General features: G+C 36.5%; 1 protein-coding gene across 1 annotated transcript in view; it reads left to right on the forward strand.

Moving 5' to 3' along the window:
• The window catches only part of LOC128861886 (protein still life, isoforms C/SIF type 2), a 418,993-nt gene that overhangs the window by 342,730 nt on the left and 61,881 nt on the right, over positions 1–14,382 (forward strand). Inside the window, exon 13 of the mRNA XM_054100262.1 lies at positions 6,646–6,816. Coding sequence (XP_053956237.1) covers positions 6,646–6,816 — 171 coding nt within the window. The remainder of the gene's footprint in view (positions 1–6,645; positions 6,817–14,382) is intronic.

A 14,382-nucleotide genomic window follows, 5' to 3' on the forward strand; every position in this document is an offset into this window, starting at 1 on the left:
TGAATTGCGAATGGTAATCACGCACCAACCCATTCATTCGGCTACGGCGGCCCTTAAGGATTAAATGTCGTTTTTATTAAACACTGCTCCAGAGAATCGATACAAATGGCACCCCACGCTACCAAAAAAGCATATTGACCTTTCTCGCTTTCAGTTGCCCACCAAAAGCTCTTTTCACAGTAAGATTGCGCTAAAATATATTTGTTGTCAATTATGAGCAAACACGGCACCCACCCCTGGTATAGCTATTTCACTTCTAAAGTCCAATTGTGCAATCAGAACTTTCTGCGCTACGTACGCTGGTACAACCGAGTGTAAGTGACTACACTCGCGGGAGATTGTCTCAATCGGTCATGAAGAGTTTTCATAATATGAGGTTGTTTAGTGCTGCTGAATTTTACTTTTTTTATTTGTAGGAAACCCATCTGCGCCTGCTTCAAATTTCTGCCACAACTTAACCTGTTAAATACCTATTGGAAAATTAGGGTACGTTATTTTGAAAGATGCTTATTGACAAGAAATACCCAAATTTTGATATAGAGACGTGATATCTGCAAATTGTCAAGGACTTTTGAAACCACTCCCGTAATTTTGACAAACAAAAGCAAAATTGAAAAGCGGACCTTGATACCCTGTTTTTTACTGATATATAGTAATATATGTTTAGCCATCGTAGCCGAATAGCTTGGTACGCGACTACCATTCGGAATACGGAGAGAGCGTAGGTTCGAATCTCGGTGCATGAACATCAAATAATAGAAAAAGTTGTTTCTAATAGCGGTCGCCCCTCGGCAGGTAATGGTAAACCTCCGAATGTATTTCTGCCTTGAAAAAGCTGCTCATAAAAAAAATATCTGCCGTTCGGATTCGACTTAAAACTGTAGGTCCCTCCATTTGTAGGACAACATCAAAACGCACACCACAAATAGGAGAAGGAGCTCGGTCAAACACCCAAAAAGGGTGAAACACAGAAACCAAACACCCAAACCATACACCCAAAATAGCAGTACGCTCGTTACATTGCATCTGGCAGTAGATTGCTTTCATTATTCAGTACAATTTTCCGTTAATCAGGAGCCTATGCAAAATCGCATGCATGAAAAATGTAATTTCGGCACGACAAAAATCACGTCACCACTCGTAGTAAGCTGCACCTAAAGATCACACCATCCACCCACCATTCTTCGTCACCTACCTAATTGTAAGCCAATATCAAAGCATTTATCCTTCGATTGGCAATTTTCGTGATTTATTATATCAAAAATATAATTTAAATTAAACAAAATAAACCAAAGAGCGTTATTATTATTCTAAGCTAAAACAACGAGCTTGTTACGTGTTTGTCCAAATCTCTCCTCAATTTTGTCGCATAGGACCACTACGGTTTTGTGCTGCCTCTGATCTCCATATATGCGAGACTTTTTTATGGCAGACCCACTGGAAGGTTTAGGAAAAACTTCCTATCTTACTCGTATTTTATGACTCATGAGAGTGATGACTCTTACGCACAAAAAATTTCTAGTGAAATCTGTTGACCTGAAAACCAATCGTTCATACTGTTTTCCTCGCAAATATGGGAGTTTCGCAATATGAGTAATCTTTAAACTTTTTTGAGTATTTACCCCGGCTTCAATGAAATTAGTTGGCTTTGTGCGAAAAAGTTTCAGTTTCCAGTTTCAAATATTTTTTTTCCAGTGTAAAGAGTAAAAACACTGATAGCTAGCTAGCGAAGAGTCCACTTCCTTTTATGACACTCTACTAAATAGTTGATCCTTACACATATATTGCATAAGCACGCAATCCCAAAGTGGTAGAAAAAAGCCGATAAGCCGAGAGTGACATTATATTGCCATGTGACAGCACCTCCATCGAATGGGGAAATAAAATGTAATCTAAACACCAAAGAAAAGAAGGGCTACCAAAGTGGATGCTCTAATCTCAAGTTGACGCTTACAAGCAACCGAACTGAAGGAGACACTACACTACACTGCACTAGACAGACAAACGTACCTGCTTTCGTGTAGTAGAAGGTTTTTAGTAAATCCATTTGCAAAATGTAAACTGCAGCTTTTGTCGGGAAGCTGAGGCAGTAACCGCAATGAACGCAACAGCCGCCAAACGTGCTTGCACTGTCACTTACGCTCCCGCACAGTGACCGCAAATGCATCAAAGCAATCGTACCGAATGCCGTTGGTTGTGGAAGGAAGCTTATGCAAATGAACACTGCCAAAGCAGCAAAAACAAAGCGCAAATCATTTACATAATGAAAAAGCGTAAAATGAAAAAAAGCCCCAAAAGGCAGTGGAGCGCAAACAAGCGGTATGCAGTAGCGTGTTGTACGGATGAATGTCTCGGAATGAATGCATTCCTTAACACTCGAACAGGAAATTGCGCGCGCTCGCATAAATGTTGACTGACAAAAAGCAGGTTTGGCTTTGTTTCTATGTCGTACTCTCGTGCAAAAATCAGCGAAGGATGTTGCGGTAAACGATGCGACGCAGAAGTGCATATGCCGTACCTACATACGTACATTGTAGAGCGTTATATGTGCATAAGTAGAAGATGGCTTGTAAAGTAATAGCTATCTAGTGTGTTTGTGCGACAACAGCAACAACATATAAGCAGCAATATACCAGTAAACTCCTAACGTCAAACTGTCAACCTATCTTGAGCGTGTCGCCGGCGTTTCTTTGTTGCCCCTAACCTCTAGCATTCTACTGATTTCCTGGCAGGCATCAACTGTCAGTGTCAAATGCACTTCCTCTCTTGCTGTTTTGTTGTTAATGCATCATCCCTTACTGCAAAAATATGCATTAAACACCTTCTATTTACACCCAAACGATTTACACCAGCCGATTGTTGCCCACCCACTACTTGCTTTCGGCTACTCCCCGTGACCTCAGTGGCGGAAGTGAGCAGTGTAACCGCAAAACGAATTGGAAATGTCATGGCAAGGAAACACTTTAATGTGGGCCAGAGTTGGAGTGTCCTGCACACACACTAAATAGCATTACATATGGTTTAAAAAAAATCATCAGTCAGACATCAGGATTCTGAAGCGAATCATGCATACAGATTCGCTTCAGAATCCTGATGTCTGACTGATGATTTTTTTTATACGAATAGAGAGTTCCATTCTAACCTTATATAAGTTTCGTTATACTTTTTTGCGTTTTTAACATCATTTCCATTATGCGCTCGAACGCAGTTAAAGGCTCATAAACATTTCCAATATGTAGCCCATTTCCATCATAGTTAAGCTAACACTAACTGTTGACTTTCATTTACTTCTTAAGTCGCTGTCAGCTGCTGGCTATTTATTTATGTATTTTTACACGTATACTGATAATCTGCAAGTTTCTTGTTTATTATTCGTTTTTGCATTTTTATTTATAATAAATGTTTTCATTTCATTTATGATTACTTCAGTTATCTACTGCATACATAAGTTGTTATGCTCACACAAGACATAATTTTGGAAAAGTGAATGCAAACTGAAAAAATTGTAAAATTAGTTTATGATTTATGTACATATTTGATATAAGGGTAATACCATTGGTAGGGTAATGTACTAAGAAACAAATAAATTGTCAAAAGGTGTCAAAAAGTCCTAGTGTTATAGTTATTTAACGCAGTGCACAAGCCGAGCAAGGGATTTTTCAATTTTCTTTTTCATCTATAAAATATAAATAAACAAACTTCAAGATATATGATACTTACCCAACTGCTATTCAAAGGTTTGATTCAATAAACGCAAGTTTTTGGTAACTTTTTTTTGACGTGGTAACGTCTTATAATTTGATTTAGCCGGCTGCACGCACGAAAAAATGTGTCGTTATCTTGCTCAATCGTCGTTACCTTGCTTGAACTGCAAGCGAGAGCGCGGAACGAACGACAAAGAGCACAACCGGCCCCCGCATTCGGCAACGTTCGACATCTGGATCTCTTCTACTTGAGTGAGCATATATATGTATGTATATGCGCATATGTAGGTATATAAATTCACATACTTGTATTTGCATATGCCTTCTTCCTGTGTGCATAGTAATGAACCATTTCTCTGTTGAGAAGAGGACGATGATAGGAAAAGTAGGAAATGAAAGAGGGTGTTTCGAGTGTAATGTGTCTTGAAAAAGTCAAATCGATGACGTTGCCTCTTAGTATTGTTGACTTATTAACCTCTGATGCACAGTCGAAATTGAACATATCTTTCATGAAATTGATAAATGTTTCGTAATTTTTCACGTTTGTGTAAATGTAACTTGATCAATTCTATTGCGATTCCATTTACCTCCTTCCCTATATCCATACAAAATATCTATCAAACATATAAAATTAAAATTTTGCTTTGAAAATTGCAACCATTACATCAGTATTTTCTTATGACGTTGTCACGTTAAACTATCGTCAGTAGGTTGCTTTTCGATAATAACATCAACAATGTTATGATTAAATGCCTTAATGGAGGTTGATTAGTCGGTATTGGCATGTGCCTCGAATCATTGAAATCGGATCCCAATGAATTGATTACTTCCGTTGCACCTATGCGCCTATTCATTGGATAAACGCTCCAGCAAATAATCAAAATGAAACAGTCAGTTTATGTAGATGAAGTTTTATATAGGTGCAAGCACCACTTTTAGTGTTAGAAAGGCTTATTTGTCCAAATTGAAAAATTGAATGTGGATTAACACATTTTTTTTTAGTTAGAATATTATACCTTGTTGCATAACTGAAAGAACATACTAGCTCGTAAAATAAATTTCAGAATAAAGGGTGATCAACTCAGAGGTATCGAATTTTAAATTGAAATGAAACAAGGAAAATTCTTGAACCGTTCGCGACATTTATTTTTTAAAGAAATTCCCTTCAAATGTTGGCCGCAACTGCAGCGTAATTCGGTCACCCGTAAACTCCAATTTTGAATGGCTCGCTGCAGAACTTCGGTCGGTATCTCCTGAATAACTTTAGTACTGTTGGCTTTCAATGCCTCACACGAAGCTGGTCTAGGCACTTTACATACCGCCACAAATAAAATTCCAAAGGTATGATTTCACACGATTTTGATGGCCAATGCACGACGACGCAGTGAAACCATTGTTTCACGGCTGTATGGCAAGTAGCGCCGTCTTGTTGGAAGCATATGTTATGGAGATCACGGGCTTCAATTTCCGACATCAAAACGTTGTTTATCATGGCGCGATAGCGTTCATCATTTACAGTTACATTGGCATCAGCATCGTCTTTTAAAAAATATCGACCGATGATTCCTTCAGTCCACTCTTCACAGAGCGCAGATTTTCGTAATACAATTGTGCGATTTGTAAACTTTTTATAAGCGTAAGTCTTTCCATGATAAATTTTTCAATGAATACTGAAGACATTATGTATTTAATGTGACGGTAGTTATACGTCACTGTCAAAAAACCCCTATTGGAAAAGGTACCTGCTTTTGATCACCCTTTACTCTACATAACTTTTTTTCATGATGTGAAGTTAAGTGGTTTGTAACATGTTCTCGCTTCTTATTTGCTTTGTTTTTGCTGACGCTTTCATGAGGTTTTTTATGTTTTAATTTTGAGTTTATATGTAATGATTGCCCTTTAACTCTTGACACAAAATATAAAATTAGCCGTATTTTTAGATGCATTTTGATCATTTCGTATGTTTCTTTCTTCATATTAAACAAAAAATATGTAAATAGTGCATTCTTGTACGAGAAATGGGCCACAATGAGAAAATAAATGAAACTTTGAAAAAACGTAACACTTCCATCCGCAGTATGACTCTTCCCCTGAGCATCTAAATTTATGTACCAAGTTTGGTTAAAATATCAATGGAAAACGAATACTCTGGCCTAATATTATATATTATTATTAGTATTGAATTACTTTTTATTATTAATATTATATTTTATTTCAGTACATACAGGCATGCGCACATATTTGCATATGCTAAAGAACTTGTTTGCATACACATAAATTGTTTGTTTTTATCATTTCACACAATGTTAGTTATTACTAATATGCATATATACGTACGAGTATATACTAGATATATATAGATTTTCTCACTTCATCTAAAACAAGTGTAGGTATAGAAATTCACCGGATCATATGCACCTCTCAATTTTTTAAATTACCTTACACCTTCCCCGCCCCCACTTGCAGCACCTCACTTTATTAACCTACATTTATTAACTTACTTTCCCCTTTTATATAAATCTTTTTTGCACAAATTTACACCACTCACATTTTTGCTAACTTCACAATTTTCTTTCTTTCTTCATCTACTTTTTTACATCATCTTGTATTGAATCCAATTTAAATGAATTCTTTGCGAACACTACGTTTTATAATAACAAAAACATTAATTTAAAAAAAATTATAACAATTAAAAAATCCGCTAAAACAAATACAACACCACTACTACTGAAACCAAAAAAAAACATCATTACCAATACTATTTGTCACTTGAAAATCAAAATCAAAATCAAAATTTAAATCTGAAAAAAAATCTGCATAAATTGATTGCCAAATGCAAAACAAAACGCACAAACTAAATTAAATTTAAAAAACATCAATCAACCTTCTTCCATCGTCTTCATCGCTGATTTTTTGTGTCGATGGAAACGCTTGATTGAAGGTTACCGGATTTTGTCGTTCACCTCAGGAAACCCGTAAATCCAGCCCAACTGGCTCAGTCACATCGTCAGCCTCGAATGCCGCACTGACACCGTCACGTCAGCTCACCGATGCCGAGAAACTGCGCAAGGTCATCTTGGAATTGGTCGATACAGAACGCACGTATGTTAAGGTGAGTGAAAGTTCAATCCATGTAAAGTAGTTTATATCTGTGCATATAGGTATACAATATAAGTACAATACATATGTATGTATGTTCATATTATATTAGTTTATCAAACGGAAAAACATTCTTAACTCACAATTTGAAAACCACAAAATGCCCCTTTAATAAATGCACACATACTAATGTGAGCAAAAAGTAAGGTGAATTTATTTGTCAAACTTCGCGGGATTAAAATTTCGCTCTAGTTATTTTTTTCATGAGTTGGCAGCACTGGTGAGAACATCTGGGCCAACTTTCATGTGAATGTCATTATCAGTAAAATATTTGCGCTTGTGTTTACCAAACGACCAAGAGTGTATTTTTCGATATTTACAATCTCTGATTTGATTGAGCAGAGAAATGCCATCAAATTTTGTTTGCGGAATGAAATTTCGGCTGCGGAAACGTTTAGCATATTACAGAAGGCATTTGGTGATTCGACCATTTCGCAGAAAAATGTTTATAAGTGGTACAAAGACTTCAAAGAGGGTCGAGAACGTGTTGATGACTTGGAGCGCTCCGGACGACCATCGACGTCAACAGATGACCAACACGTCAATAAAGTGAAGGAGTTAGAGCTCAAAAATCGTCGGTTGACTGTTAAAGACCTTATTGATATGATCGGAATATCAGAAGGATCTGTGAAAACCATTTTGAAAGACCATTTGGGTCTACGAAAAGTCAAATCTCGTTTGGTACCGAAAACTCTCAATTTCTTGGAAAAAAGTCGTCGTGTTGATGTGTGTGAAACAATGCTTTCAGACTATCAGGACAAGCTCAAATGCATCATTACGGGAGATGAGACTTGTATTTATGCTTACGACCGTGAAACAGCCGACCAACCAAGCGAATATCGTGCTAAAGAGCACGTCAAAGTCGTTCAAAAATAAAGGTCATGATGACAGTTTTTTCGATTTTCGTGGTGTGGTGCACTATGAATTTCTTCCACCTGGCCAACTGTTAATAAGGAATATTATTTGAGCGTTACGAGTATGCGTCGTTTACGTGAAGCAATTCGTCTAAAAAGACCAGAATTATGGGCCAACAACTCTTGGTTTTTGCATCACGATAATGTACCGTCTCACACTGCATTCGTTCTTCGTGACCATTTCGCCAAAAATTCCACGCATATCGTTCCGCAACCACCGTATTCGCCTGAGTTGGCTCCGTGTGACTTCTGGCTATTCCCAAAACTCAAGAGGCCACTCCGGGGAACGCGTTTCGAGTCGATTGAGGAGATAAAAGCTGAATCGAAGAAGGTGCTGATGGCTATACCGGAAATGAACTATTTGGCGTGTTTCGGGGTTTGGAAAAATCGTTGGCATCAGTGTATTTCATCGAGAGGGGATTATTTTGAAGGGGATGAAATTGATTTACAAGAATAAATAAAGATTTTTCATTTTACAACCAAATTCACCTTACTTTTTGCCCACAGAGTATTTGTACATTTACTTTTTTATGGTAGATCCACAAAAGTACTAGTCCATTTACAATTTTTTTGACAATTTTTGTAAAGATAGGCATAATAAATGGAATGGAATGAAATGGAACTAAATAAAAGTGATTGCCAACAGGAATGAGGATTCTCAGCGAACCAGCCCCAAATGATAGAGCTGCCCCGAAGAAATATTTATGCTAAATATGAGGTCTAGCAATTAAGTAACGGGAATTTTCCAATAAAACACAAGCAAATTAAGTTGAAAGCAATACTTTGTTATGGAATTTCGTAATAAGCAGATTCCCTCTAATTCTACACAATTTCACTTCCTGTACACCATCTTGATGGAAATTTCAAAAGAAATAAAATATACAAAAAATTACTTTCCAACAATTCACATAAAACTCAACAACGTAGTGTTAGTAGCTCTCGAGTTGTAACTAAATTTTTCAACAAAAAAATTAAAATTAAAGAAATTAATTGTCTTCCTCTACAAAATTGCATTCCCCAAGCGTCAACCTTTTCCATCAAAAACCTACAACAAACCCAGTTACACTAAAAATGAAAAATTCAAACCTCTGTTGAACACATTATTGCTGTTCAAGCATTAAGAGCAAACAAATAAATATAACTAAAGTCGATAGTTTAAAAATATTAAGGATTACGCTACAAAAAAAATACCGATAAAAAATACATTTAACCATTTATAAAAATCATTAGATAAAACCTTCAATATATAGTATTTAAATGCCCCTTAAGCGAGAAATTTAATTGCAACAATGTATCACTAATCTCAGAAAAAAAATCGTTACTTTTATCAAAAATTATTAACTTATACGACTTATAAAAAAATAGCACAGCAATTGAAATTTGAAATGAACAAAGATGATTTTTTGTTTTCGGCATTGGTTTATTCCAAAAAGCAAACATTCCCATTATTTGTCAGTCATGGTTTCATTCATGTGGCTGGGTTGTTATCGTGTCTCTGGTGATACCACCTCTCCAAAATCAACGCCGAGCTGTCAATCTCTCAGAATGCATTGGCTTCTTGACGATCATGTGTGGGTTTTCCGATCCCCAGATGTGACAGTTTTGCTTGTAAACGTAGCCGCCGAGATCAAAAAAGGTCTGCAATATTTCCCAACATTTTTCAAGCATAAAGTAATTCATTTCATTCCGCGGAGATATGATATTGACTTTCTGTTAAGATTTCCAATGAGAAAGAGCAGCCTCTGTCAAAATAACACGTGATTAAAAAAAACACTTCATATGGACCATTTAAAAAGTTTTTTTTTTTATACAAAAAGCAGAAGCATAAGCTGTTGAGAGAGAGGCTTTCAGAGGCCCCACAAAAATTATTATAAGAAAAGTCTCACAATTCAGATGGCATTTACCCGTGATATTAGATAATAATACAGATCTTATTAAAACTTCAAAACTTCAAATTCACTATGCATATATGCGGAAATGCAGGGAATACAGTATATGTCAGAAGAAAAGAACCGGTTTTTTTCTTGTGACTTCAAGATATATTTCGTTCTGCTTTTTACTGCATAATAGTCCCACTCAAAGTGTCGTAGGCGGGCTAATATTCTCGTCTCGTCGTGATATTCTCATCTGATGTTTGAAATAAAACCTTCGTACAACAGATAGTTTTATGAGACCACTATTAGAAAAATGTTCTGCCATATTTTGGTGTTACAGGCCCACAATAGTTCTCGTACTCTGGCTAAATGTATGGCAGTTACCCACAAACTCACTCTTCTATGGTGACCACAGAAAGCACACTAATATTGGTTGGGTTACAACGATTATATGCAATGTTATTTGTCCTTTTCATAACAAGTCCATCATATGCATAAACCTGTCCTGGACACCAAAGCCATTGAAGAAAGCAAAAAACGCAATTAATTAGCAAACCGCAATCACATCGACTCCATTTAGACTAACTCGGTATCAGGTTATATTATACGCAAGTATAGAACTAAATCAAATGACTGGCACCGCGTCCCTCTCATGTTTGTGAAAAGGTAGCATTATTAAAAGCACATTCCACGAGTATGTCTTCATCGATGCCCATAGCGATTACCTCACCATCTCACTGCTTACTTATCTTGCTTATGATATGAGAGAGGATGTGATGAGTGAACCAGTATAAAAGTAACAAAACCAAAGCTTCATGAAATGAAATAATATTATTAAATTTAGAAAGTTTCTTATGCGGAGAAAAAACGAAATATGAACTAATCTAGACCAGAAGCTTTCTATGCACAAGTTTACCGCTCTATTCAATATTTCTTTGGGGTGCTCTTAGACACAAACATATTCATGTGTATACATAAATGTGTGTGTGCATATGTATGTAAGTGCATCACAGATCAACCATGATGCAGAAAATAGTCTTAAAATTAATTACTTTTCTGCTTAAGTACTGCAGAAAACCCACTTGCAAGGCTTACAAAATTCGAATAACGCTTTATAACGAATCCAAGATATTGAATGAACGAGCGAATAAATGGAGCCAATTGGGTTGGATGTGCTTAGCTGAATGCAATAATGGACAAAGTAAAAGCGGAAAATTGAAGTTGAGATGTCTTGCTTTGAATTACGCTACAAGATTTTTGCGATAAGAGCCTCAGGTGCGAGAAAATTCATCAACATAACTGGCAATGCATACAAGTCAAGTATACGAGTACTTACAATATAATTACGGTAAACACTAATAGTATGAAGAAGGTACGACTAAGAAGAATAAGAGCTCAGAATTTCAGGACAACAACTAATAACATTTTAGGGTGAAAACTACGAAATAAATGTAAATTTTATAGTCAGAGCGAATTGCGAGTAAGCAGTAACGATGGCATGGATGAAGAGTTGGCAAATGAAGGACGACAATACTGCCAGTACTTCAACAATCTTAATGCTAAATTAATGAACCGAATTTCAGATAACGGTGAGGCGTTAATTTTATGCTAATTTAGTTGAAATTTTTGCAAAGAATACGCAAGTGAAACAGCAACCGTATCTGGTGCAGGCAGAGACAATAGCACCTAACGGTGGGCAGGAAGCGACGTTAAGTTGCATAAAAATGTGGAAACTGAAAGCAGCGGTGTATTTGTTGATGAATATAGGAGAAAAATGATTTGGAATGTATTTGTGAAAGATACTCGCATTTTATATAATTCCGCAAACCAAGAAGGCATATTTTCGATATATTTGAATATAATTACACGTAATGTATATTATTATAAAATTTACATTTTATACAAAGTATGAATGACTATGTGTATGTACCACAAGCAAATATTCTTGTCTACAAATAGTTTCTCTCATTAAAGACACTACCGTGACTTGTAGAAGTAAATGGAAAGTAGAAAATAGGGTATAGTAGATAAGTTTTATCTTAAATAAATGGGTGAAGTAAGAAAAGACAAACTTTGTTTTGTGCTTGTTTTATATGACCCCTCACAGCCGATAAGTAAGCAAAGTATAATAATACATACTTAAAATTTTAATTTGTAAAGTCGGCTCGCGAAATCAAGTAGGCGAAGAGCAGAGTTTATCGATTATACTATACTAGTGGCTATTATTAGACCACATCAGATAACTGCCGATTTCGGGATTTCGGGATCACCGCATATTATATCATGTTCCCTATTCAATGCATCAAATCCCTTTTCAAAGCTTCTTCCTTGAACCATCAATTCATGAATCGTATACAAGCAAAATCAATGCTGACTTTAGATACAGCGAGCAAAATTTGCTTACCCGCACATGTCACACATCATTCACATGGTAGAATATATGTATATATGTAATAATATAAGTAACTGCGAAATAAATTACTTCAATGTACTTTTATTTAGAACAGAAATAACTAAAATTATTAAAATTTCAAAATTATTAAAGAAAAGGATATTTAAATATTTAATATTTATGCGCGATATTTTCTTAGTCGCATGCAATAAAATTAAAATATATTATATAAAAATGTTTAGGTAAAAAATATCCGTGTATTGTGCTTGTAATGCATATGTTGTTGAACTTCCATTCATATTTATTGACTGGAAAATTCTATTTGGTGGTGAGTCAATTAGCTTCCGCAGTGTCCAGATCCAGCCCAGTGCTATTGAATACTGGCGACGACTTGGATACACAGCCCTTACAAATATGCCTCAAACTTTATAATTTTAATATACAGTATTAGCAATGGGAATCGAACTAAAGACTTACTGTCGGAAGGATATACTACATTTATGGGCGAAAGATATTTTCAAGGTCAGTAAAAAAATGTATGAAAATAATTCCAGTGATCTGCGAAATTTGGATCTATGAGAAGGTATACTGATGGATCCAACCATCTAAACTGAATAATGGGAATGCTGGAGCTAGAGTATACGAGTACATATAAGCTTAGGAGTGCTTAAAATATGATAGCTTACCTGCTTAATAAAGAGTTCATATAGACCACAGAACTGGTTCCTGGTATTGCCAAAAGATTGAATGGATAGAAAGTTTTCAGATTCTAATCTTCAAATGGGCAATTCTCTGATCATCAATAACCCTGAGTAAAGGGAAGAACGTAGAACCGAGGTGGCTAAGTGGCTATTTGCAGAATATACTTTCACTGAATATGTTCTAAGAAACCTTTCGAAGTTACCTTCATGGCCTGCTGTACCTGTTTCTCTTTGCCCAAGTCTGCTTTTAGCGCATGAATTCGTTCACGACCTCAGTTAATAGTTTAAATAGTTCCGCTTGACAGCTTCTGCAAACGGGATTGAAAGGAACTTTGAATCTGGATGCATGATCCCCTACCTTCCAATGACCTGTAAGGGCGGCAGTGATGCGAAAAAAGTTTGGTGTTTGAAAGCATCATCATACGTAATTCGTCCTTTGGATTTTGTACGATGGCCATGAGTTTTTTGTTGTAATACATGTAGTTAATTGCTTCCACCTTCTTTCAACTAAAGCATGATATTGTGAAGCAATGGATGTTTTTATTGTATTGAGTGGGGTGACGACTGCCACTGCCTCTGCTATGTCTAGAGCCGAACCTTTTCTTGCTAGCTCATCCGGTATCTCATTACCCCGTATGTTCCTATAACCTTGAACCCATATCAGAGTAATTTCAAGCCAATGACTAAGCAATTCAAGTTCCTCTCTACAGTGTAAGACTAGTTTGGAATGGAAGCCAGCTCACACACAAGCGATTGTTTTTATATGTAATTTTAATCGTAATACATGTGTTAGTACATTAAGCGCTTCAGTAGGACTGGTACTAAGCGCTCCTTGTATCTTGTTCAGCTTAGTTTAGTTGTATTTCTTTTCTATTGCAGGCCACCAGACTAGTGTCGCATACATATGTTAGTACATATTAGCCTTACAATGGCTGTGTAGGAGAGGCTTTAGTTGTTGCAATTGTTTTTTTCGTTTTTGAGATACATTGCAGAAGATACTAAATTTATTTATGCAAGATCTTTCCAAGACCAATAGAAGACTGCAAAAATTACGTTAACCTCGAAAGCTGCATAGTAGATTCCTTCCTACCTGCAAAGCCATGTACCTCACACGTACCTTAAGAACGAATGACGTATATAAAAAAATTTCTTTTCATAATATTATATATATATTAGGCCGGGTCGATTTGTGGGGAGGCAAAAAAATCGCCCATTGCTCTGCGAAATTTAGTGGGGGTCAGTCATACATTTGGACTCGATTGGAGCACTCTAAATGGGTCAAAGTGGGATTTTTCGTTCGACCCAAATTGGGGGACATATGAATTCGTTTTAGAGGTATGATTCCTTCGGCAAAGTTTCTTATTTTGATCCCTAGAATACGATTTTCACAGAGCAATGAGCGATTTTTAAATCGACCCGCCCTAATATATATATATAATTGGCGCGCACACCCTTTTTGGGTTTTTGGCCGAGCTCCTCCTCCTATTTGTGGTGTGCGTCTTGATGTTGTTCCGCAAATGGGGGGACCTACAGTTTCAAGCCGACTCCGAACGGCAGATATTTTTATGAGGAGCTTTTTCATGACAGAAATCCACTCGGAGGTTTGCCATTGCCTGCCGAGGAGCGACCGCTATTAGA

This window comes from Anastrepha ludens, chromosome 4, assembly GCF_028408465.1.
Source record: "Anastrepha ludens isolate Willacy chromosome 4, idAnaLude1.1, whole genome shotgun sequence".
Taxonomy (NCBI): Eukaryota; Metazoa; Arthropoda; class Insecta; order Diptera; family Tephritidae; genus Anastrepha; species Anastrepha ludens.